At 55.6% G+C, this 25,980-nt stretch overlaps 1 protein-coding gene across 5 annotated transcripts in view; it reads right to left on the minus strand.

Moving 5' to 3' along the window:
* The window catches only part of RFX2 (regulatory factor X2), a 92,488-nt gene that overhangs the window by 5,657 nt on the left and 60,851 nt on the right, over positions 1–25,980 (minus strand). For 3 of the 5 annotated variants that reach the window (XM_045491706.1, XM_045491703.1, XM_045491704.1), the window contains exons 6-13: positions 14,096–14,170; positions 8,503–8,684; positions 6,958–7,077; positions 4,132–4,247; positions 3,112–3,230; positions 2,106–2,218; positions 1,534–1,688; positions 224–321 (exon numbers count right to left, since the gene is read on the minus strand). In XM_045491706.1, coding sequence (XP_045347662.1) covers positions 224–321; positions 1,534–1,688; positions 2,106–2,218; positions 3,112–3,230; positions 4,132–4,247; positions 6,958–7,077; positions 8,503–8,684; positions 14,096–14,170 — 978 coding nt within the window. The remainder of the gene's footprint in view (positions 1–223; positions 322–1,533; positions 1,689–2,105; positions 2,219–3,111; positions 3,231–4,131; positions 4,248–6,957; positions 7,078–8,502; positions 8,685–14,095; positions 14,171–25,980) is intronic. The other 2 variants (XM_045491708.1, XM_045491707.1) reach the window with 1 other exon arrangement.

A 25,980-nucleotide genomic window follows, 5' to 3' on the forward strand; every position in this document is an offset into this window, starting at 1 on the left:
GACGGACATGGAATCATTCTACCTGTTCTGAATCCACCCAAGTGCCTCAGAGCAAATGACACCTCCTGTCGTGCCCCTCCCTGCTAGCGCCGGCCCTCCTCGCCAGCAGCCTCGGGGCTTCCTGGGCGGACTAGGGGTCCAGGAGGCACAGGAGCCGCAGGCTTTCCCCGGGGCAGAGGACAGGGGCCCCTCCCAGCTGCTCCCTTCGCAGCGGAGCGGCTACCTTGGTCTGGATGGCCTGCTGTGGGAAGTCTCTCATGGCATTCGTCAACCAGCCTTCCAAGCTCTTGGCAAAATTACGGATGGCCTGCGTCAAGGTGCCTGGGAGATAAAGCCGAGACACCGTGAGAAAGGCGGTCTCGCCCATCAGGATCAGCATCAGTGCAAGAGACACACACACACACACACACACACACACACACACACACACACGCAGAGAACCCGGAAAAGCAAGCAGTGCAGGAAAAGAGGCGGCGGGCTCACGCGGACCAGGGGCCAGGCAGAGGGCGGGGCGCGCAGTGCAGGGGGGTGGCTGGGTAAGGATGCAGGCCGCCCAGGGCCTTCAGCTCTGTTCACCTGCCTGTCTGCGCCAGTGGCTCTCACTGAGGGCGACTCTGCCCCCAGGGGACACCGGGGGATGTGTGCAGACCTCTGTGGTCGATGCACCTGGGGGAGCTCCGGGCACCGAGTGGGTGGGGGCCAGGCCCAACCCCCCACAGCGCCCAGGACAGCCCCGATGACGCAACGATCCACAGAGTGCTGAGGGGAAGCCCTCGTATATTCTACTGGGTTCCGAGTGCATTGAGAGATGGCTACTAAGGCTGTTAACAGAAAACCCTACAAAAACGTAAAAGGAAATATACCCCAACCCAAACCTTCATACGGAGACTCTAACTGCACGCTACAACGGGCAGTTGTGGGGCAGGCTGAGCCCAGAGGAGAAACGTGATGGTTTTGCCGTTTCCCATTTTCTGGCACGAAAGAAGCAGACCGGCCCGCAGAGAAAGAGCAAAGCTTCCGCTGGGCCCAGAGGCGAGAGGCACAGACATTGATAGGTCCCCACCCGCCCCGGAGTAACCCCTGGCGCCCCCTGCAGTTGCTCATTAAGAGCGAGGCCTCAGGGCCCAGCTTCCTCCTCCTTCTGCCCTCAGGAGGCCCAGAGGGAGAGCCTGTAGGGACCGGGACCCCCAACCTGCATCCTGGAGGCATCCGGGCAGGGGCCCCCTGGGAAGGTCGCCAGCCAGCCCCAGTGGGGTTTGAGCAAACCTGCAGACTGGGGTAGGTCTGTCCTGTGACCTCAGCCCCACCCTCTGGGGATCTCCTCCCAGCTGGAGTGTCACCTGGGCGCCGCCCCCCCCCCCCCCCCCCGCAGCACTGAGCACACCTCAGCCTCACAAAGCCCCAGACAGGCGGTGGCCCGAGGGTGGCGGGCCTCACGGAGCCACGAGCTGGCCCTCCCCTGGGCCTCGTTCTCGGGGACAGGGAAAGCACAGGGGGCCAACGGGGCAGAGCGGCCGCCTGCGAGCCGCTTACTGGGCACCGGCCGCAGCACGTCGGGGATGAGGATCTCCACCAGGGCCTGATACAGGATGTGGTCGCAGTTCCTCATCCACTTGAGGATGGGCTCACACTTGCACAGGGACACCAGCTTGTCCTTCGGGAGGACGGCACCTTCGGGCTCTCCGTCGCTGTGGGGAAGGGGGAGATGGGGTGAGCCGCGGCCTGTGGGGTGGCAGGAGGGCCACAGGACCGCACCGAGCCCCGCGTCCAAGTCCCTGGCGGGCCCGCGCCGCCCCTCCCCTGCCTGTGGCCAGGCGATGACACGTCCTCTATTTGGGACTCTTGGGGTCCCCTACGGTCCCTCCTGCTGAACTGACGGAGGGGCAACACCAGCCACAGGCCACGGTCAGGGTGTGAAAAGCATACACACCCAGAAGGGGGCCCTGAGCACCAGTTCCCGGAAAGGTGACACGTTGGTCTCATGGTCACAGTGTGTGTGTGTGTGTGTGGGGGGGGGCGCAGCCTGCAGGTTAAGCCTGGGGTCCTGGGAGATGAGCGGCCAGTCTCGGTGGGGGGCGGGGGCAGGGGCAGGGGCGGTGAGTTACCTGGCAGGGAGAGGGGCGGGGCCGTCACCCGAGGGCGCTTTGGAGTTCCAGAAGGAAAGCCACAGCTTCTCCATGTAGTGGAACTGCAGGCGCACCACGACGTCCAAGGTCGCCTGCGAATAAACACGGCCGGTCTTGGGGCGCCTGGGTGGCGCAGTCGGTTAAGCGTCCGACTTCAGCCAGGTCACGATCTCGCGGTCCGTGGGTTCGAGCCCCGCGTCGGGCTCTGGGCTGATGGCTCAGAGCCTGGAGCCTGTTTCCGATTCTGTGTCTCCCTCTCTCTCTGCCCCTCCCCCGTTCATGCTCTGTCTCTCTCTGTCCCCAAAATAAATAAACGTTGAAAAAAAAAAATTAAAAAAAAAAAAAAAAAACACGGCCGGTCAGACACAGCTGAGCATTGGAAAGCGCGCCGGCACTGTTGTCGGGGTGGGCGGGCGTGATAGGAGCCGCCGTGGGGTCCCTTGAAACGCAGAGAGAGGCCCCAAGAAGGGACAGAGTGAACGGATGGGCCACGGTTCAGGGACTGGAGATTCGGGGGCCCCTGGGCGGCTCAGTCGCTTCACGGTCCAACTCTTCATTTCAGCTCAGGTCGTGATCTCACGGTTCAGGGGATCAAGCTCTGCATCGGGCTCTGCGCTGTCAGCGCATGGAGCCTGCTTGGGATTCTCCCTCCCTCTGCCCGTCCCCTGCTCGATCTTTTGGGTTTTTTTTTTTTTTTTTTTTTTTTTTTTTGCTCTCTCTCTCATAATGAATATTAAAAAGAAAAAAAAAGAGAGAGTGGAAACCCTATCTACTTCTCAGCCAAAGGAGGTGGGGGGGGCACTCCTGTCTCCTCCGGGTCACCCAGAAACACCTGGTGATGTGAGAGTTCGGCGGTTCTGGCGACGTGTGAGGCTGAGCGCCTCACCTGGGGGAGGCACGCCCTGCTCTCCGCCCACATTCTAGGGGGCCCCCCCGCGGCCCAGGTCGTCTGTCTCCGGTGCGGGGGGGGGGGGGGGACGGTCACCTCGCAGTGCCGCCGGTAGACCAGCTGCAGGGCCTTGACGTCGTGCAGCGTGATGCTCTCCTGCAGCAGGACGCTGCCCAGGTCAGGCGCGGGGAACTCCGGGAAGACGTGGGAGACATCTGGGGGAGGAAAGCGGGGGTTCACGGGGCTGCAGGAGGTCCGCACGCAGGAGTCGCTAGGAGGCCCCGGTGCCGGGGGACGCTGGCCCGACGTGCCAGTGACGGCTCCACAGCCCCGGGTCTCACGACTTTTAAGCTTTGGTTTTCTCAGGGACAGAATGGGACAGGACTGTCCCCTCCCGGCGACAGCAAATACGCTGACACAGGTGGGCGCCGAGCCCAGGGCCCGCTGCCCTGGGTGCACGCTCCCATCACCCCAGCGTGCACCCAGGGCAGTGAATCCAGGGAGGGGGCCAGCCGTGGCTGTCCCTGGTGACTTCCCAGAAGGGTCCTGCCTGGGCTCCAAAAATACACTAAAGATAGTCGAAGGCCACTGCTGTCTTCAGCGTGTGAGCCTATGGGCACTGACCTCAGCAAGCCCCCCGCCCCGGGCCTGTCGCACAGTGTAGTCTGCGAGTTAGTCGCTCCCCCAGGGCAGGGGTGGCGCCAGTGGGGAAGGGGGTCTTCCAGGGGAGGGCAGGCAGCCCGGCGGCAGGGCCCCCGGGGGGGAGAGACAGTTTCCGGGAGTCCCGAGCATTCTAAAGGCTCTGGGGCAGCAAGGGGGAGAACTGAGGAGGGCGGCCAAGTCCTGAGCCAACAGGTTTTAAAATAATCTGGCCTTCCTTCTGATGGGCATTTCACATTACGTATTTATTTTCCCGACGGTCACCTTGCACGTTAATTTGGGGGGCATCTGATTATTCTGAAATCCTGGGGACACCACAGAACACCTCTATGTAATTTACAAGGTATTATACAAGAAAGCAGCCTAAAGCCCCCTGTAGGTGAACCCCGTGAGCAACTCAAGGAAGCCGGAGCTCTTCCAGAAGGCCCTGTGCCTGGGGGGGGGGGAGGGGCTCACTGATGAACTGCTGGTGGTGTTGGCTCTGGGCGGCCATGGCCTGCTCCGGTGTGCTGTGCAAGCTGCCGTGCGAGCCACTGTCCCCAAGGCTGTCTGTCTTCTGGGCCGGCCGGTACCTGGACGGGGGACACAGTGCCACCGTGAGGCCCCAGCAGTACTGCCCGCGGGGGCCCGGGGAGCAGAGAGCTGAGCAGATTCAGTTTGGGGTGTGTGTCTGTGTAATTCTAAAAGCCCCCTGCTAAAATACACACAGCGTAAAACGCACCACCTTCACCGTCTCCAAGCACACAGCTCAGCGGCCTCAGGCACAGTCACGCTGTCGTGCAGACGCCCCCACTGTCTCCAGAACTTCCCATCTCCCCAAACTGAGACTCTGTCCCCATGAAGCACTGACTCTCCCCCACCCCCCCGCTCCCCCCTTGGCTCCCACCATCTACCCTCTGTCTCTGTGGATGGGACTCCTCTAGGGACCCCCTGTGCGTGGAAGCCTCCAGTATCTGTCCTTTTGTGTCTGGCTTATTTCACTGAACATAATGTCCTCATGGTCCATCCACGTTGTAGCAGGCGTCAGGATGTCCTTTTTTAGTGCTGAATGACATTCCAGGATCTGGAGGGCACACCTGCTTACCCATTCATCTGCTGATGAGTCCTCAGGTTGTGTGTGTGTGTGTGTGTGTGTGTGTGTGTGTGTGTGTTTCCCCCCTAATACTTCTCTCTTAGAAGATAAGTGAATTTCTTTCTACAGGGTCACAAGTATCTGACTATTACATAGTCTCAAAGGAAATTCCGGGACTTTCATTTCGCCTCGAGCCAGAACGCATGACCAGCCCGTCCCGGCAGCGAACTGCGCTCCCCGGGGCCCCGTGTCCCTTGAGCCCAGCAGGACACTGTGGGGCGGTGACAGCGTGTGGCGGTAAGAGCAGGGGGGGGGGTGTCCAGCTCCAGCGGGGGGCTCCTCTCCTTGTGGAGAGTGGGGCTGGGCTTCCCGTGTGGACGGAGAAATGCCTCCCGGATGCGTGGCAGTTCCAAGAGACAACGGCACGAGGTGCAGGGCTGGTCCTAAGATAACACGCCGCCTGGCATCATGAGTCACAGGTGTCTGCAGGGCCCGGACCAAACAACAAGAAGAAGCTACAGAGGCCACATTGTGCCCAGACAGGTACAGGAAGGACTGCTGGGTCCACTCTTCCACCTGTTGGCTCCCGGAGAACGTTCTAGAGATTCTTTTCCGTGGCCTCCGGCTCCCACGATTGAACATATGGTTTGGAGTCACTGGGATGGCCTTAGAGCGGCTAAAATCGGCTTTTAGCCACATACGGCTTGGCCAAGGTATGATGATGCCACGCGGAGGTGAGTGGGGCATGGTCCCTGCCCCGGAGCAGTCTGGATTCTGCGGAGAGGAGCCAGGGGCAGAGGGAAGCAGGGAAGGAGAGGTGACCGCGAGGCTGCCAGGGAGGTGACACTCGAGTGGGGCCCTGAACCAGGGGTCTGCAGATCACAGCTGTGGAGAGCCAATTGTGCTCCTTGTTTTGTGAATAAAGTTTTTTTTTGGGGGGGGGGGTGTAAACAAGGTGACTGTATTAGAGCCCAGGACCTGTGGGCAGGAAGAGGTGCCTGCGAATAAAGTTTTACTGGCACACAGCCATGATGCCCACTTGTCTAGGGATCATGTGGTGGCTTTCATTCTACGACGGCAGGGCTGAACAGTCAGCAGAGTGTCTGGCCTGCAAAGCCTAAGAGAGATGCTCTCCGGCCCTTTACAGCAAAGTGTGCTGACCCCTGCCTTAAAAGATGAGCAGGTATGTGATGGGTAGAGAAGAGAACATTCCAGAAAATGACCGGGCCTTTCTAGCCATTGGATCAAAATGTCAGGAAGAGGCAGCCATTTAAGTATATAAGCTTCTTTCTCCAGGCTTCTTGGGTTCTTTTCAACATTCTCTTTTTTCCCCTATTGTTGAAAATTAAAGATCTAGGATTTCAGCTCTGTGATCTTCTGGAAAAGGCCAAACTATGGCAACCTCGGTGGCTGCCAGAGGTTGAGGGGAGGGAGGGGTGAGGAGGTGGGGCACAGGGGATTGCGAGGGCTGTGAAACTACCCTGTGTGACATTGTGATGCTGGATACACTTGCGTCCAAACCCATTTGTTTGTTTGTTTGTTTTTTTATGTTTTATTTTTGAGAGAGACAGAGTGCAAGCGGGGAAGGAGCAGAGAGAGAGGGAGACACAGAATCGGAAGCAGGCTCCAGGCTCCGAGCTGTCCGCACAGAGCCTGATGCGGGGCTTGAATTCACAAACCGTGAGATCGTGACCTGAGCCGAAGTCGGACGCTTAACCGACTGAGCCACCCAGGCGTCCCCGTCCTAACCCATTTGAATGGAGCCCCAAGAGAGACCCCGAGCGTGGAGCATGGACTTAAGGTCGTAACGAGGTGCCCACGCACAGCTCTGGTGCCATGTTGATGGGGGGGAGGCGTGCATGGGACGACAGGGAGCATTGTACTTTCTGCCCAAGTTTGCTGTGAATCTAAAACTGTTCTAAAAAATAACGCCTTTTTTTTTTTTTTAAAGGAGAAAGGCCGAAGGCTCTGTTAGCTGGACGAGGTTGTGACTCCAGCCTCCTGTGCCTTGGCTCTCCCAGGACACTGGAACCAGAGGCTAATGTGAATTTATTTTTTCCACCATAGTTTGGAGAGCACCCCCCCCCCACCTGTATATTTAACATTTGAGGAACACTTCTCTGTATGTTGTCCCAAGCGAAGCTCAGACCTGACCCCCACCTCGGGCAGGGAAGTCAGCCCGCGGGCTGGCTTTGGGCCAGGTCACTCACCTGGGCTTTTGATGCAGGGGCTGCTGCCGCATGGCCATGTACTGGGTGTCCTCCTGCAGCCGGTTCAGGGGTGAGTCCGGCTTTAGACGGATCCCATAGTAATGATACTTGGAGTTGCCCCTAGAAACCAAGCATCTCAGGGTCAGCTCTCTTTGCAGATGTCCTGAACGACAAGACAGGTGCCGGGTCTTGGCCCTTTATTTCGGGTTCTTGGGTTCAGTGTCCCCTGGACCATATGGGAAACGTTCACACGCTATTCCACAGTCCGAGGGGTTTAGGAAATTCTATACTCGCCCCTCTCCTGGAGATTGCCTTCTTGCACTTAAGCATCATAATAGCTCTGAGAAGTCTCGCAATGGGAAACGCAGACCGGCGCTGTGTGACCCAGCATGGCCTCCCGACCATCCTCACCGTCACCACCATCAACACCATCATTATCAACATCATTGACACCGCCTTCATTATCACCGTCACCCCCATCATCCCCATCACCACCACCACCACCGTCATCATCACCCCCATCCCCGCCCCACATCATCTTAACAACATGATTTGGAAAATGGCACCTTTGTGGGAAACACTGTCATAGCTTATTATGGGAGACATGATGACCCAAGGGCTTTAGACATTTTGGTTAAGAAAACAGGTCAGAGGGGCTCCGTAGGAGAGAAGCACCGAAGGACAGACAGGTGTCTGGCAACAGGGACAAGCGGGAGGAGCGCGGGTCCTTTCTAGAAGAGGTATGAGCTTAGCTGGTGGCAGGGGAGGGAAAGCAGTGGGGAAGAAAAGCCCCGGTCCTGGCCTGAGGCCAAGCATCCGGGACGCTCTGACGGTGGAGGCCGGGCACGAGCCTTCCGGAGAGGACCCAAAGACAGTGGAGGCTGTGTCCCCAGAGACCAGGGGCTCACTCTCCTTCTCCCCTTTCCTACCCTCCTCCGTCCACCGATGTTGTGTAAGGATGTCCTGTTATGTATCAGAGGATGGCCGAGGACCTTCTCTTGGCCAGACACCAGCTTTGGAGGGTGTATGCATGACCCCGACCCCATGTATGACTTCACAGACAGCGGCCACGCAGGAACCAGCCTTCTGTGTGCTCTGGGTCACCCACTTTTTGTTTTCTGGTGGGGGGAGTGTTGGATTCGTGCCTGGGAAAAGTTTATGGCGCATGACGGTCCCTGGCTGCTGCAGGCCAAGGGCAGGCCCTGGGGGATGGGTCCAGGCACGGCAGAAAGCACCAAGAGATGATAAATCCAACTCTACTAGATCATCCAGGGATGGAAGCCTGTTATTGTGGAAATTGTTAAACAACGAGAGAGTGCTGAAGCAAAGCCCGTGTCACCGGGAGAGAGACGGCCCACTGCCAACGCCTTGGGCCGGCCCGTCCCGTGCCGCCAATTCAGAACAAATCCAAGTTCACCCAGGGGCACGCAGGTCAGGACACACGGGCAGGAGGGAGCCCAGTTCTCCCGAAGCTCCGTATCTGTACAGGGGATGCAGAGGAGGGGCAGGCGTGGGACCCCCAGGCACCCCCGTGCGTGCACCCACCTGGTGCCCAGCCGCCGCGTCCGCAGCCCCATGAACACCGAGCGGATCAGCTTCCCGAAAGAGGCAGCATTCACGGGGTCCAGCTTGTGCTCCTGGCAGTGCCGGAGGTAATGGTTGTAGAGGGAGCTTCTGGGGAGACTCACGCCTTCCGCGGTTTCGTAATTGTCTAACAGCCACTGGAGCTGGATAAAGAAAGACACGCTCACGTTCGTCAGGATCCCCCCAAATGCTGACATGGACTCGTTAAGAGAATCACATGCGTTCTCCCCATTGATGTGGTGAAGAAATTCACATCCCCAGTCACTGATTGGGGTTCAAGAGGTTCTGGGCGCAGGAATTAATAGCTTCTCTCCACGCCTGTATTTGTTCCTTCAATTTCCAGCCTGGTTTTCAGATTCCTTGATTTGATTTTTAAAAGCCTGCGTGTGACTGGGTCTTCATAATCATTTGGACACCAAGTGTCGCCTATACTTTCAGGAATGTCAGGACAAAGAGGATGGAAAAGAGCTTGACGGACCCGTCAGCACTGCACCCGGCGTTAAACAGGGCAACCTCGGCCTTTATGGCTTGTCCACCTCTTGGCACCTTGCCCTTGAGGGACAAATCATTAATCTAAGGGTGAAGGTGGCTGGGGCTTGGCCACCTGTCTCATCCGCTGGTCACCGAATATAAAAATCCTAGTTGAATTCTTGCCTTATTGCTTGGGCTGCTATTCCTTTGCCCCCAACCAGGACTTCTGCATCCTGGGGCGGTCAGATTGTACTAGAACAGGCCAAGAAGGAGGGGGTGATTTCCCAGACACTCCTTCCTCCTGCCCCTTTTCTTAATTGGCCTGTGAAGCCCCCACAGAAGGTACCTCACCGCAGCCACTGAACTGACTTCACTGGCCGTGAGTCTGCTCCAAGCCAGGGCCCTCCCCAAGGGCAGGGCCCATGGCATCTCCTGCCCTGCCCCTTTCCTTAGAGCTCTCAGGCCAGATGTCAGCGGCTACACTTCCTCCCCGAGGTAGGGGATGTGTGCGGACAGAATGGTCTGTGTTCCTATTGCCGGGGTGGGGGGGGGAAGGGGGGGGATGGAGTGGCCTGAAGACCAGGCACTCTGGAATTTGTTGTGTATTTTCTCTTAGTAAAGCTTTTTTTCTTTCTTTCTTTCTGAGAAAACAAAAACAAAACAAGACACGGGACGACGGACAGACGGACTGATATATCCTCGCGTCCCTGACTGAGAGATTGCAAATGCAAACGGGACGCAATACCGAAAAGGCTTACGTGCGAGGTTTTGCGCCCAGGCCAAAAGGCAGGCTGAGCGAATCCACAGCAAGTCGCTGTCCCCCCAGAGCTCAGCCTCGGGTCAGAAGGGCGGGAGCCGGCCACACAGAAAGTCAGGTCCCAGCGGAGCCGCCTCCTTGGTCCCCCCCTCGCCCCGACCCCTCTCCCCTTGGTGCCACGGGCCGAAGGCTTAGCTGCAAAGTCAGTGAGTAGTTCGCCAGCGTGGCAGTGCCCTCTGACCCCAGGGTGCACCCTCCTCCCCGCCCTGAGCACCCCTGCCGCCGGGGCTCTGGAGGCGGAGCCAGGTGAGGAGGGGCTGGCGTTTGAGGGGGTCCTTTGAACCCTGAGCTTGTCTTCAGAAGACGTGCCCCCTCTGGAGCTGGCAGGCACACTTTATCTAATGCGTGTCTGCCCCGCGGGATTGAGAACCCCGGGCGGGTAGAGACGGAAGCGGCTCCGTCCGCATCTGCACCCCAGGATCCTGACGATGCCTCAAGAAACACGGAGGCACAGAGGGGGGCCCCCCCATGTGCGGGAAGCCGAGGGCGAGGAGGCCGAAGACTTGTCTCTCTGCCACCCCGGGCGGGGGGGCGGGGGGCACACGGTGCCGCGTCTGAGGGGTCCTCTGGGGCCGGAGAGGGGGTGAGGCCAGACTCTGGGGGGTGGGCAGGACGGGGCACCGGCTCACGTGTGTGAGGACACAGGACTGGCTCACACGTATGAGGAAGTGTCGGGAAGGATGCTCGCTTCACCTCGTCACTGCCCCCGGCCCCGTGTCGTTGACGTTGGAAGTGGACCTTTTACTTGGGTTGGTATGTGGACGTTGACATGAACGACGCATCGGTATCTCGACAACAAGTTCTTCCCAGGTCGACGTAACCCCAGAGAGAACGGACCCCACTAGCAGCCCCCAAAGAACGGTCAGTTACACTCTCTCTCTCTTTTGCGCTGAGGAGGTACCCCGAGGGAAGCCGTTTCAAGCGACCAATGACTCGAGTCATGAGGGAGCTGAGAGAGGGCGCCATGGGGAAGCATTCTAGCGAGGGAACAGCCTGTGCAAAGGCTCTGGGGCGGCACCGGGCCTGGTGCAGTGGAGGAACAGTCAGGGGCCTTTGTGGCTGGAGACAGAAGGAGGAGGGGAGGGAGGGAACAGGGCAGGTCGGGCAGGGCCCCAGAGGCTGTTTTGATGACGCAGGCTTCTACTTGGGAATGTGACGGGGGGGGGGGGGGGGGGGGGGGGTACCCGGAGGCTTCTGAACAGAGAAGTGCCGTGATCTGACTCTGGTTCCAGTAGGACCACCCTCACGGCTGCTGCGAGAAGGGCCTGGAAGCTGGGCGAGGGCAGCGGCCGAGGGCTGGCTAGGTGGTGGCCGTGACACTCCACGCGAGAGACAGTGGGGGTGGGGGTGGCGGGGGGGGGAGGAGGGGAGGGGGGCTGTGGTGGAGGAGGAGGGAGAAGTGGTCTGATTCTGGATCTTTCCGAAGGTGAGGTCAAGAGCATCTGGCGGGGGGGGGGGGGGGTTGGGGAGGAGGGTGGGAAGCAAGGGTGCCCCGCAACAGATGGCGGGGGGCACAGGGGTCGGGGCGGTCAGGGCTCCGCTTGGGACACACGGTGCTGGGCCCCAAGCCACAGGCGGGTCCTGGAGGGGGAGCTTCGGGAGAGGCTGGGGTGGGGGGGGGGTGCCTGCTGGGAAACAGCCTTTCCCCCAGGGAGCCAGGGTGGGGTCAGCAAGCCGGTGACCATCCCACGGAGCCGCCGATTCTAGACAAGCCCCAAGCCTGGCCTGCAAGGTAAGCCTGGTCGTCACACGGGCCTGCAGTCGGCCACCAGCTGACGGCCAAGCGCCCTTTGACGATCTGTTTCTCCGTTAAAAAAAAAAAAAAGTCATATAATCTGAATACACTCAATCTAACAACAGGTCCTCCTCCCAGGGTTGGAAAATAACAGTTCACTGCAGTGGACCATGGCTGTCCCCAAAGGACAGTGACTGAGCCACCGGTGGGGGGAGGGGTCCCTGAGTGGGAGGTGTTGTTCCGTGTGGGGATCTGGCTGAGGGGCAGCCCTGGGAGGAGCCCAGGCCCCTCCCCTGCTCAAGGAGGGGGACCTCGACCCCAAGTTCCTCTCCTGGCCCACACGGGGGGGGGGGGCTGCCTCCAAGCGGTGGCTGCGGGTGGGGAAGGCGTTTCCGCCCCCAGGGCCCCGCTTCACGTCCTTGGGAACAGCTCTCCCGCGTTTCCTGCCACTAGATCGGCCTGCCCCCAGCTCAGAGACCGCTTCAGGCCCCCCTCCTCCCGTGGGCCTTTCAACCTCAGGCTGGAAAGTTCCTTCCACCTGCACGCCCCCTGTCGCGGCTCCTTCAGGGCATCTTGGGGAGCTCCAGGGACCGCGGCACTGGCTGCGTGTGGAAGGCGCTGTCCAGCCTCCCAGGCTCGGGGCACCTCGCCCGCCCCGCCCAGCCTACGACGGCGCTTCGAGAAGCCAACTCTGCGGAGCGTGACAACCAGTTCCGGCTGAGGACTGCCACGGCGGGACTGTGTGCACACTCACGTGTCACCTGGGCGCACGTTCTCACACACGCTTGGCCACTGTGCTCCCTGGAGTGAGATTCCCTTGTTCCTTCCGCTTCCTATTCAGCACGGGTCTGGTGGGGGTGGGACGGCACGACCCAGGCTTTCCGACAGGGGTCGGCTGGGAGGCCGCCAGGAAAGAGCGTCCGTGGGGCCCAGCCCTCAACCAGACTCCTATGCGCCGGGGCTGGGCTGGCAAAGGAGCGGGACTCGGCCAGCGTCGCCCAACACAAGAGCGCCGTGGGCAGCGAGCGTGGGACACACGGGCCCCACCTATCGGCCGGGACACGTTCCCTCCCTCCCTCCCTCCCGGCTCTCACATTTCCCGGGCGAGCTCTAGGTGGGTCTCTCACTCCGGTGCGTGTGGCTGAATCTTCAGAGAGATCTTATTTCTAGTCTCTGATTCTAGGCCGCCAAGCCCACACCCTGCTTCTCGCAGCGCCTGATGCCCGAAAGAGACTCAAGGACGCACGGCCAGGGAGGCACGGACGCGGGGCGGGTTTCCTGCTGGGAAACCAACGGGCAGGGAAGCAGTCAAAGCAGCCTCCTTCCAAAGGAGGTGTTAGAAGCCGGAAGCACCCCTGCGGCCAGAGACAAGTGGCTCATGCGTGTCCCCCCAACATTTCAAATCCCCCCGCGAACCCCGCCTGCCCGGGGCCTGGCGCCCCGTACGCTGCCTTCCGCGGGGCCGACCCGGCGCTGGGCCGGCAGGCCGAGTCACGGCCACGCGTGTTCGCGTCGGGGCCCTGCTGAACAGGGCTGCCGTTGCGCAGCCTGGGCCACGTGGTGCCTTCCGAGTTGCAGACCGAGGGGTCTTCTCCCCCAGCTCGTCTGCAGATGCTCCCCTCGCCAGGTCTGCCCGCAGGGCTGACGTCATCCAGCAGGAACGGGCGACGGGGAGGGCAGGAGCCACCTGCTCTGGGGGTGGGGGACACTCAGCAGGGTCCTGACGCTTCGACTCACTTACGGCTTCAAGACAGCGGGTGTGAGGCTGCTCTTCCTTCCCGTGACCGGCCCTCTGAGGCCCTCGTCACGCGTCCCTGGGGCAGCACAGCGCACCCGTGCCGAGCCACCAACCTGGAAGTGTCTGCACCTTCCCCGAGCGCGGTTTCCGCCCCACAATCACTGCCCTTGCTCGTGCCCTGTGTGAATGTCGGCCACGCCCAGAGTCTTGATGGGGTCGTAGTTAGGCAATAAAGACTCTTAGCCGGTCACCTCTGCCAGTCCCGTCCCGCCCCGCGCAGCTGCCCAGGGACAGGGACACTGGCCGTCTCCTGGCGAACAACCCTGCCATCTTGGTTTCCCGGAGGGAGGCGAGGGAGGAAGACCCTACGCAGCTAGAACAGGCAGACGTTTGCTGGTTTGCACTTTTCTCAAATTGCCTGTTGGTTTGGTTTTTTTTCCCCCAAAAAGCTGATCGCAGAAAATGCAGCTAAGAGTCACGGTGGCACCCGCTTCTCTTCGTGTCACTTTACTGGTTCTGCCTCTTCCCTGCCAGGCACTCGGGGAGTTGCGGCACGCGTATCACACACGTTAGTCCCACCGCCCGCCAGAAGGGGCGGGTGCTGTCACCAGCTACCTTGGCAAGTGGAGACTTCTCTCCCTCACGCGGGTGAAAGGCATTCTGGCCGGATGTGGAACCCTACATTGGTGGCCCCCCTATCTCTCGTGTCACGTCACGGTCTTCGCTGGCTTTTAAACTGTCTGTGAAGGTCACGAGCGCGGCAGGGCAGACTGCCACATCGACACACACTTACATGGCTGTTGAGTAAACCGCTTTTGTGTGAGGTGATCCCTTCGCTTTTTTGGAGGTTTTCAATCGCCATTTCAAGCTAAAGAAAATGTGTGCAGAAACAAACAAAACAAAACAAAATGGAAAAAAAAAAAAAAAGGAAATCAGATGGTTAGCATCAGCCAAGATTTGTTTTTATTAATATCCAAATAATGATTTAAGCGCCTACAAAATAAAAACCAGGCTGGACGCAGGGGGGACGGTTAAGTTGTGAGTTCAAGCTGCGGCTGGGAGTGTTAATCCTGCCATGCAGGCGAGCCGGGGCGGGGAGCACAGGCAGCAGGATGAGTTGTGCTGTGAATGCTGGCGATTGCGTTGTAACACAACATGTGCACACGCAGAGCACGAACGCTGAGCCGAGGCATAAGTTCACGTATAAGCAAAGCCAGCACCATAATTGCCCGCTGCTCCCCTGGACCCGTCATCGTCATCGGTTGCCAGGGAGAATCAGCTGTCTACCCAAGGGCGGCCAGCGGCGCTGACTTCCTGGCCAGCCTGTCCTGTCACAGAGCTCAGAGCCTCCCTCCTGGATGCTCCAGGAAAATAGCAACGAGGCCGGAGACCCTGGCCCTGCCATCGGGAGGCGTAGGGGCCACCGGGCATGTCACAGAGATAAGCTCCTGAATGTTGAATGAAGCGTGGGCTGGGCAAAGAGGGTTATACAGGAAGGAGAACGAGTCGCAGGGGGACGTCACGTGAAGCTAACAGTGGGCCTTCCTGGGGGAAGGGGCTTCTGAGTTGGGTCCCGAGGACTTCCTGGAGGCAAGGAGCTGAGGTGGTGCAGTGGGTCGAGGCACAGGAGGAAACAGCCGGTTGTGGGCGGCTCCCACCACATCTGTCCGTGCTGAATGTGACTTGTGCACGTCAAACGGAAACTGAAAATCTGCCGGAGGCCACCACGCAGGCCGAGGACTGCAATGGAAGGAAGTAAGCCTAATGCGCTGACTTTCCTCAAACACGCACGGAAGGCAGACCTCAGTGATGCTTGTGCAGAGAGCAGGGGAACACGTATTTCGGAAAGCGCAGCTGGACGGGGCTCCTGGGGCTGAGTGCGGGAGCAAGAGGGTTACTGCTTTGCCCATCACCTCTTTTGACCGCTGTGTGTGTGTGTCTGCTGTCCTCACTGTTACCCAACACTGTGCCGGACGTTCTAGCTGGGGGCGTCAGGCCACAGTGAGGAACCAAAGGCATCCGTGTTGGAAAGGAACAAGTAACGTGCGGATAACATGATCTTAAATACCGAGAATCCTGAGGGACCCACCAAAGCACTGTTAATGCTGATAAGCAACCCAGCAGAGTTGCAGGTTACAAGATCAATGCCCACAAATCGGCTCTGTCTCAACAATGAACAACAGGCGAACGAAATAAAGAAACAATCCTGTTTGCAGTAACGTCAAAGAAAATCCAATACCTAGGAATGAATTTAGCCAACAAGGTAAAGCGTTTGTACGTTAAACTATAAAACGTTGTTGAATGAAATTAAAGACCTAAATAAGCAGAAGACGTCCTATATTCGCGGGCTGGCAGACTTAATATTTAGATGGCAATACTCTCCAGGTTGATCTATAGACTCCAAGCAATCCTTATGAAAATCCTCGATTAAACTTCTGACTGCGTTTTCAGAAACGGACAAGACGATCGTAAAATTCGTATGGCATTGCAAGGGACCCCGGCTAGCCAAAACAATCTTGAAAAAGAAGGACAAAGTTGGAAGGTTCACGTTTCCCAGTTTCAAAACCTACTACAAAGTTACAGTAACCAGAACAGTGCAGTACGGGGATGAGGAGAGACATATAGGTAGACGCATATAGACCAGTGGGGTGGAATCAAACTTCCAGGAAGAGTCCCATATATCTGTGGTCCACTGAGTTTTGACGAGGGTGTCAAGAGCATTGAATAGAGAGAGTAAACTTCCGAACAAGTGGGTTTCTACAGGCAAATGAATGAAGTTGGCCCCCCACCTCACAATATATACAAAAACAACCCAAAAATGAATCAAAGAGCTAAATGTAAGAGACACAACTGTAAAACTCTCAGAGGAAAATATAAGGTAGTCACGTACAATAAGTTTATCTTCCTGACCTTGGATTTGGCAATGGATTTTTAAAATTTTTATTTATTTATTTATTTATTTATTTATTTATTTATTTATTTATTTATTTATTTTTAAGACAGAGACAGAGCATGAGTGGTGGGGGGGGGAGGTGCAGACAGAGAGGGAGACACAGAATCCGAGGCAGGCTCCAGGCTCTGAGCTGTCAGCACAGAGCCCGACGCGGGGCTCGAACTCATGGACTACGAGATCATGACCTGAGCCGAAGTCAGACGCTTAACTGACTGAGCCACCCAGGCACCCCTGGCAATGGAGTTTTAGATATGATGCTAAAAGCACAGACAAAAGATTTAAAAAAAAAATTCTTCACAAAGATAAATGGGACTTTATCCCACAGGATGGGAGAACATATTTGCAAACCATATTTCTGGTAAGGGTCTCGTATTCAGAATGTATAAAGGCCTGTCACAACCCAACAACAAAATGGCAAATGACTCAATTAAGACATGGGCAAAGGACTCGAACAGACCTGTCTGCAGGAGGCACATGGGAAGATACCGAGCATCATTAGTCACCAGGGAAACACAAGCCCAAACCACGGTGACACAGCACTTCCACACGCACTGGTACGGCTACTAGAAAAGAAGGAAAGAGGGGCGCCTGGGTGGCGCAGTCGGTTAAGCGTCCGACTTCAGCCAGGTCACGATCTCGCGGTCCGTGAGTTCGAGCCCCGCGTCGGGCTCTGGGCTGATGGCTCAGAGCCTGGAGCCTGTTTCCGATTCTGTGTCTCCCTCTCTCTCTGCCCCTCCCCCGTTCATGCTCTGTCTCTCTCTGTCCCAAAAATAAATAAACGTTGAAAAATTAAAAAAAAAAAAAAGAAAAGAAGGAAAGAAAAGAGAAAGGACCCTCACACGTGGCCGGTGGAATGTAAAACGGTACAGCTGCTGTGGAAAACAGGCCAGTGGTTCCTCAAAAAGTTACACGGAAACTCAGTTGAACTATTACGGCTCAGAGATTCCACTCCTGGGAATTCCACAAATGTCTGTAGCGGCATCATTCGTGATGGCAAAAAAAAAAAGGAAGAATCCGAGTGTGGGTCACAGACGACTGCATATATGCATCCAACGTGGTATATCTATACAACGGAATGCTCCTCGTCCACAAAAAGGAATGAGGTAGTGATACACGTTTACAATGCGGATGGGCCTCAAAAGCATGATGCTCAGAGAGAGAAGCCGGTCACGAAAGCCCAGGTAGCGTATGATTCCGTTTATGTGAAAATGTCCAGAACAGGCAAATCCATAGGGACAGAAAGCAGACTAGCTGCCATAGGCTGGAGGAGGAGGGAGTGGGGGGCGGGGGAGGTGACTGCCGATTGGTCAGGGTTACCAGTTTACAGCGTGTTTCCTTCTAGGGTGATGAGAATGTTCTAGAACTACTAGATAAAGTTAATGGTTGTACGGCATTGTGACTGTACTAAATGCCATTGAATCGTACACTCAAACAAATTTTTTTTAACGTTTATTTACTTTTGAGAGAGAGACGGGCAAAGCGTGAGTGGGGGAGAGGCAGAGAGAGAGGGAGACACAGAATCGGAAGCAGGCTCCTTCCAGGCTCCGGGCTGTCAGCAGAGTCTGGCGCGAGGCTGGAGCCCACGAACCGTGAGATCATGACCTGAGCCAAAGTCGGAAGCTTAACGGACTGAGCCCCCCCGGCGCCCCTGCATTGTATACTTTTAAATGGTTAAAAAGATGCATGTTATGTTACGTGAATTTTACCTTGATTTAAAAAAATATACAACCAATTAAAAAACCTATTGTTCTCTTGCGATTTGAATGGATCTTTTGCCCACATGTATGTGGTTTTTGTAACATCACACACTGGTCACGTGGAAAATATTGGCTCACCGGGTTTCCGGATGTTCCAAATGATGACGCACTTCACTAAATGCTATTGAAAGTCGCATTTGTGGGGCGCCTGGGTGGCGCAGTCGGTTGAGCGTCCGACTTCAGCCAGGTCACGATCTCGCGGTCCGTGAGTTCGAGCCCCGCGTCGGGCTCTGGGCTGATGGCTCGGAGCCTGGAGCCTGTTTCTGATTCTGTGTCTCCCTCTCTCTCTGCCCCTCCCCCGTTCATGCTCTGTCTCTCTCTGTCCCAAAAATAAATAAACGTTGAAAAAAAAAATTAAAAAAAAAAAAAAAAAAAAGAAAGTCACATTTGTTATTATCACTACCAAGCTCATCAGGATACCAGGTTTTCAAAATTCTAAGTTTTCTTTTTTTGGTTGAAAATTTATTGGCAACCAAATTAATTCCCCCCCCCCCCCCCCGGGACCCATCCGCCTCGTGCTCTCCTTTTTGAGAAAAATGCCTGCCAAATCCTCAAGTCTGAAAACTCATCATTTGTCTGTTATTCCTTCAAGCAAACACTGTGTTTCGTGACAGAAGTGGCTGGTGCAGCTCACAGTCATCTGCCCGGCGGCTCTTCCTTAGCACAGTCATCACACTTTGGCAGCAGAAGTGCCTTTTGTCACCCAGAATATTAGAAAGGACTGGGGTTTCATACAATGACTGTTTACTGCTTCACCAAGGACCTTAGGTGAACCGTAACAGCAAGTTGCACTACGGAATTCGCTGCTTCTCTTCTCTTTTTCACTGTGAGCGCAGGGTGGTGCAGAAGCCGGTGGCTTCTGGGACAGTCTGACGCCTCCGCCTTGCTCCGCGCCTGCGTTTGTGCCCCGGGGGCGCATCGATGTTGATTTTGCACAATCAGTGCAAACCTCAGCACAGGGAAAGCTGGCGACAGCCTGATGGCTTAGTATTATTATGAAAACAGTTCTGACCCGGTGGGCCCCCGGGCCGCTCTTGGGGACACCCAGAAGAGTGCCAGAGGTCTTGAGGACTGCCTGCTAAAAACTGTAGAGCTACGAGTGAGTATCGAGTATCATGGAAAAGCACACAAATTAAGGCTTGCTGCAGTAGACCATCCTGAAGAACCCATAGCTATTAAATAGGGTCCGCTCAAGCCCACGGGCGCAGAGAATTAATTTAATGCACAGTGGAGCCTCCCCCAGGTGTTCGTTGTGTTTTGAAATCAAAACGACAGTTGGGGTGTCTGGATGGCTCAGCCCGTTGAGCATCTGACTCTTGATTTCGGCTCAGGTCACGATCGGAGGCTCGTGGGATCGAGCCCTACATCAGGCACGGCCCTGAGCTCGGAGGCTGCTCGAGATTCTCTCTTTCTCCCTCAGTCTCTGCCTCTCCCCTGCTCGTGCTCTCTCTCTCAAAATAAATAAACATTAAAATAAAGTTAAGACGTCGGGTAAACACCAGAAGGCGATAAAGAAGGTAAGGAACACCCCCCGCCCCCCCCCCCCCAAGGCCAGAGGGGGAGGTTAACGCCCGGCAGGCAGCACTGGAGGCGCAGTGCGCACGCCGGTCCAGCAGAAGGCGCTGCGGCGCCACCTCCCAGCCCCGCGCGGGCGGCCCTACGGGCATCTGCGGAAATGGAGCATCTCGCTGTCACAGCCCGAGTCTTCCTCGCACACCTGCTGGGGCGACTCTCGCTGCACAAGTACAAACGCCTTATCCGGCCCGCTCAGTGGCTGGCGAAGTTAGTGTCTACTCTCTGAATACGCTTAACATAGAGGCTAATTTTATGTTTGCCTGGAGTTTAATCTTCAGTAAGGAGGGGACGCGGGTGGCCTCCGTGGAGCCCCACCCCGCCCTGGACCCAGGCAGCTTTCCCTAAAATCATTTGTTTTTTGAACTCCCAGCACTTTCCTTCCATCTTGGTATTGTGCATATGCTGATGCGTCCATTTCTTGACTCCTCGGGAGCTTAATTTTTATTTTTGGTTCGGCGTAATGCAGCACATACTCCTTTTGATTGGCCCCCTAAACATCATTTTTTCTGCTACATGAATTATTAACAGAATGCCAGGGGAAAAGGACACATGCTTTAAGGGCTTGTTCAGAAGGAGGGCAGAAAAAACACATAAGGATTCGCGATCAAAGATAAAAGAACCTGACGTAACAGCAGGTAGCGGTCAAGTTTTAACAGTTCCCGAGTATATTAAAATAAGCCAATTATTTAGAAAATTCCTCTCCTTTCATGTGTAATCCTAGCAAGATTCTCCCTGATTCAAAGACTGTACCGGTGCCTCCTAAGGAGGCATGAGTGGAGGTTCATGAGTGTATGCCCACGTGGCCATTCCACTTATAACAAAATAATCTCATTAAAAGGACCTGCCGGGATAGGGGTCACCCCTACCAAGGGCCAGCAATGACCGGTGTTGGAAGTGGCCCCGGCATCTCCAGACGGGTCTGCCAAAATCTGACATCAGGACCATGCCTCCGGGGGGTTCCCTGGAAAGGCCAGGGAGGAGTGGGGACGGGACAGGAAGGTGTTAACCCTGCATCCTCAAATGTAGCCCAGTTATGTGACCATGAACGGAGGAGGTCAAAGTTTAAATGCTTTAGGAGCAACCCTTTTGAATGAATCTCTAAAGAAAATGGAGAGTCGTTTAAAAGGAAGAGACGCCGTTGGACTTTTGAGGGCAAGGATATAAAGCCCAGAATTCTGCCTGCAGAAAGGATACGGGGCCCACAGCGAAGGGCCAGGTGGGAACGTGGAGAGAATTTGGGGCTCACCGCTGGGGAAGGAGGAGGCTGGCCTGGGGGGAAACAGGGCATTTTAAATCTGTTTGTCCATTTTTATTTTGCTCATTAAACATGTTAAAAACATGTAAGTAATATTATACATGCTTGCCGTACAAAAATCTGATTATGCCAGAGATGGTCTCCGCTTAGGGCCAGGACGGCGGTGGGGCCACAAGGTGCCCGGGCACCAACCTTAAGGAGGCGCTCATTCTCAAGATCCTGTCGGGGCAAGGTTGGCACGTGGGGGTGAGCGCCTCCTTAAATTTGGTGCCCTGGGCACCTGGCCTGGCCCATCCCATTCTAGCCCTGCCTCAACTTCTCCCTGGCACCCGACTTCCCTACGTGGGAGGAGAGGCCTTCACCAATAGCCTGGTGTGGGTCCTTTCAGGTGCATTATATCGGACTCACATTTCATTTAATGTTTTTTTTGGGGGGGGGTTGTGTTAGTTGGGGTTGTGTTAGGTATTCAGCTCTGCTTATCTGCATTTACCACTCAATCTTTTGTGATTACCTCTCTGAGGCAGTTGTTATACATCAAGGGCCAGCAAGCTTTTTCTATAAAGGGCCAAATAGTGACTGTTTTGGGTTTTGTGGGCCAGTCTCTGTCCGCAACTACTCAACTCTGTCCTAGGAGCTGGAAAGCAGCCACGGACCAGTGAAGGAATGGGCGTGGCTGTGTGCCAATGAAACTTTGTTTAGAAAACCAGGCAGCCGGCTGGATTTGGCTTTGGAGCTGTGGTCTGCTGCTTCCCCTGCCCCATAATTCTACCAAGAATTACACATTATGGGTGTTTGAGACTATTGTTAAACTGTTTTTTGTGAACGACATGGGTATAGAGGTGATGGTGGTGTGGTATTGTGAGTGATTCCGTATTCCAAAGTGGTTAATCTTATGTGACGGAAATTTTGCCTTAAGAAAAAATTAAAAAAAAATAAAAATAAGTAAGATGGGGGCACCTGGATGGCTTAGTTGGGTAAGCATCCCACTCTTGATTTCTGCTCAGGTCATGATCTCACGGTTCGTGGTTCGAGCCCCGCTTCCGGCTCTGCACTCACAGTGCGGAGCCTGCTTGGGAGTCTCTCTCTCCCTCCCTCTCCCTGCCCCTGCCCTGCTGGCACTCTCCTCCTCACTCTCTCTCAAAAATAAAGGAACTTTATGGGGCGCCTGGGTGGCGCAGTCGGTTAAGCGTCCGACTTCAGCCAGGTCACGATCTCGCGGTCCGTGAGTTCGAGCCCCGCGTCAGGCTCTGGGCTGATGGCTCAGAGCCTGGAGCCTGTTTCCGATTCTGTGTCTCCCTCTCTCTCTGCCCCTCCCCCGTTCATGCTCTGTCTCTCTCTGTCCCAAAAATAAATAAACGTTGAAAAAAAAAATTAAAAAAAAAAAATAAAAAAATAAAGGAACTTTAGGGGCGCCTGGGTGGCTCAGTCGGTTGAGTGACCGACTTCGGCTCAAGTCACGATCGCACGGTTCGTGGGTTCGAGCCCCGCGTCGGGCTTTGCGCTGACAGCACAGAGCTTGCTTCGGATTCTGTCTCCTTCTCTCTCTGCCCCTCCCCCACTCAAATGCGCACACTCTCTCTTTCTTGCTCAAAAAAAAAAATATTAACAAAATTAAAAGATAAATAAAAAAACTTAAAAAGCTTAAGAAAACTTATAAGGTAACATATGCACGTGGTTAAGAAGTCACTTGGGGCGCCTGGGTGGCTCATTCAGTTGAGCGTCCGACTTCGGCTTGGGTCATGATCTCACGGCTTGTGAGTTCGAGCCCTGCGTCGGGCTCTGTGCTGACGGCTCGGGGCCTGGAGCCTGCTTCTGCTTCTGTGTCTCCCTCTCTCGCCCCTAACCCACTTGCATTCTGTCTCTGTCTCTGTCAAAAATAAATAAACATTAAAAAAAAAAAAAAGAATTCACTAGAAGGAAAAGGTACCTAAAACAGCAAGCCTCCCTCTTCTCTTGTCCTTCCTGTCACAGAAACAGTCTTTCTACTGGTAATCATTTTTAGCAGCTAGAGTGTTTAGTTCTTATAATTCCTAGAACTTTTAACAATAGAGTCCTACTTCTTAAATCAATTTTCAAAATTTTAAACTTTTCCTTTGGACATAATTCCAGACGTACAAAAACACTGTAAAATTGGTGCCAAGAATTCCCGCAGACCCTTTCCACCAGCCTCCCTGAAATGTTAGCATCTCCCGTGACCACAGAACCAGGTCTCACGTGACCTCAGCACAAGGACCAAGACCCAGAAATCAACCCCCACTCACCACGCTCAGCCAACCGAAAGGGCTCATTAGAATGTGACGGTCCTTGCACTCCTGTCCTTTTTCTGGCCCGGGATCCAGTCCAGAGTCACACGCTGTGGTCATTTTGCATACACAGCCGTGAGAGAAAATACCAGAAAAATGAGAAATGGGCGGGGAGTGGAAGAAGCTTTTATTAGATCAACGACCCATTTGTCCACAGTCGCCCTTGACCTCCCACGTGGGTTTGTGTCGCTCTGCACAGGAACAACGGCTTCTCCAGTAAATTAATTGAGGCTTTTCAGAATAAGCACAGAAGAATGTTTTCCAGGATGACATTCACATTGTTTACTTTTGTCACTAGAGGAGACCAGAGACGAAAACCTCAGATCCGTCTCAAAGCGGTGCTCCTGAGCAAACGCAGGTAGTGTTCCCCGCCTGTACGGAGAAATGCGCAAAACCAGATTCCGAAGTGATGATGTCGGGGGCGCCTGGGGGGGCTCAGTCGGTTAGGCGTCCAACTTTGGCTCAGGTCATGATCTCACGGTTGGTGGGTTCGAGCCCCACGTCGGGCTCTGTGCTGACAGCTCAGAGCCTGGAGCCTGCTTCGGATTCTGTGTCTCCCTCTCTCTCTGCCCCTCCCCCACTCATACTCTCTCTGTCTCTCTCTCTCTCAAAAATAAACATTAAAAACAATAACAAAAAATTTTAAAAAAGGGTGATGATGTCATTGAATGTTTGTCCAAACCCACAGAAGGCACAGCACCAGGCATGAACCCTGATGTCAACCAGGAGCTTTAGTTAATAATAACAGTGTGTCACGATTGGCTCACTGGGGTAACAAACCTACCAAACTTACCCAAAATGCTAAATGCTAATAATAATAATAATAATAATGCAAACTTACCCAACTGTGTGTGTGTTGGTGGTGGGGGGGCTACAGGGATTCTCGTACTCCCTGCTCAATTTTTCTGTAAGCCTAAGACTGCGCTTAAAAAAAAAAAGGAGTCGGGGCGCCTGGGTGGCTCAGTCGGTGAGCATCGGACTTCAGCTCAGGTCATGATCCTGCGTTCACGGGTTCGAGCCCCGTGTCGTGTTGGGCTCTGTGCTGACAGCTCAGAGCCTGGAGCCTGCTTCAGGTTCTGTGTCAGTTTTGCTCTCTGTCCCTCCCCTGCTCATGCTCTGTCTCTCTCTCCCCCCCCAAAAAAAGTTAAAAAATTATTAAAAAAAGGAGTCTATTGAAGAAAAAAAGTGATGATAAATATTTTTTTAGTCAGAGAAAAAAGCGGATGTGCTATCGGCAAAATTCCTTCATCAAACAACGTGTGCTTGCTCCCAAAGGGTTTGCTCTGGCCGTTGGGCAAAAGCTCTGATGTGCAGAGGATGAGGCAGCTTCTGGCAAATGCTTGCGATGCATGTGAGGTCGCTGTGCAGTTAAGGTGTTCCGCATCTTCACTGGCAGGCTATAGAGAAGACGTTTTCGTGGTTGATGATTCATCGTGAGCTGTGACCTGTGTGGGTGGCACACCGGCCCCGCGGGCCACCTGGAAGGGTCACCGTGACACCGGGAGGCCAGGCCACACAGCGGGAGCCACGGACGCTCCATTCACGGTCTCCCCTGGCCTTGACCCAGCGCAGATGAGCTGGATGGAGTACACGGGATTCGGCTTTTCTGAACCCACGTGTGCCGGTGCTCGGGGCCGAGAGGCTCGCTTGTGTGTTGAAAGCGGGAGCTGAGTCTCTGATGACACCAGTAGAGACATTCCTATGATTTCAAGTGACGTGTCTCCGGGGTGTGCGTTGTGGAACTTGGAGCCGTCGGTCCGGGGCCCTAAATATCGCCATTTCTCATGTTGGAAAGGAGATCTCAGGGTTTTCGAAGACGACTCAGTGTCCCAAGGGACTGGGCTGCCGATCCCCAGTGGCTTCTCAAACCCAGCGCACGAGGGTTTTCTTCCTCTGGAGGAGGAAGCAATCATGGCAGTCTTTTTTTTTTTTTTATCTCAAGTCTTAGGCACATTTGAAAATCACAGCAGGTGCCACAAAGCTGACGCCAGTTCTTTCCGGCGGGGAGTGGGGGGGTGGGGGGCGGAACGCGACCAGAGCAAGCTCAGAGCCCGCCTGACGCTGTTCTCAGAGGCGACATCACTTCTCACCCTTCTGGCTTCGGCGCGGCACGTGCTGGAAGGCCAGCCGCGTGGCCCGGGCAGACACCATCCCGATCTTTGACGATCGCCGCCGCTACCTGTGAGCCAGGACCCCGCTTTCCTGGAAGCTAAGAGTTCACGAAGACACCACCCAGAGGGGTCAAGTGGGACTTGGCCACCGGGTCGGCTTACCCTTCAGTAGGCCGGACCTAGGCCCCGATGAAACACCGCGATGGCAGGTTCCCGCACGGATAGGAGTGCTGTGTTATTACTGTGAAAACTGGCCGGACCGGTTGCCTTCCTCGGTCCCCACGGTGTGGCCCACGGGGGCCGCCCGACTGCGCGGCATGACTGCCTGCAGCCCGAGAGCCCCGCGGGCGGAGGGAGCGGCAGGGTCTCCACCCTGGGCGGCCCGAGGGCCCCCAGCTCCCCCCACCCCGACACGACCCAAAGGGCCAATCCTGGGCTGGAGTGGCAGGGGCAGGCTTCTCGGGGGAGAACCTCTGTCGGGTGTGGTTGAAGAAAGTGCAGCGCTAAGCGGCTTTATCGAAAACGCACCATTCGGGCAACTCACTTTTCAGTGTTACAAGATACCGATGAAATAACTGAGACTCAAGAAAATCCACCACGGAAGTCGGAAACCTCTCCTCAAGGCCGCAGGGTGATTCCCTCCAGCCTCCGCCTCTGTTCTCGGAATCAACTCGAAGTCCCAAAACTCTGACGGGCAAAACTGGCAGGCGTCAAGTGTCGGGGG

Source organism: Leopardus geoffroyi, chromosome A2, assembly GCF_018350155.1.
Source record: "Leopardus geoffroyi isolate Oge1 chromosome A2, O.geoffroyi_Oge1_pat1.0, whole genome shotgun sequence".
Taxonomy (NCBI): Eukaryota; Metazoa; Chordata; class Mammalia; order Carnivora; family Felidae; genus Leopardus; species Leopardus geoffroyi.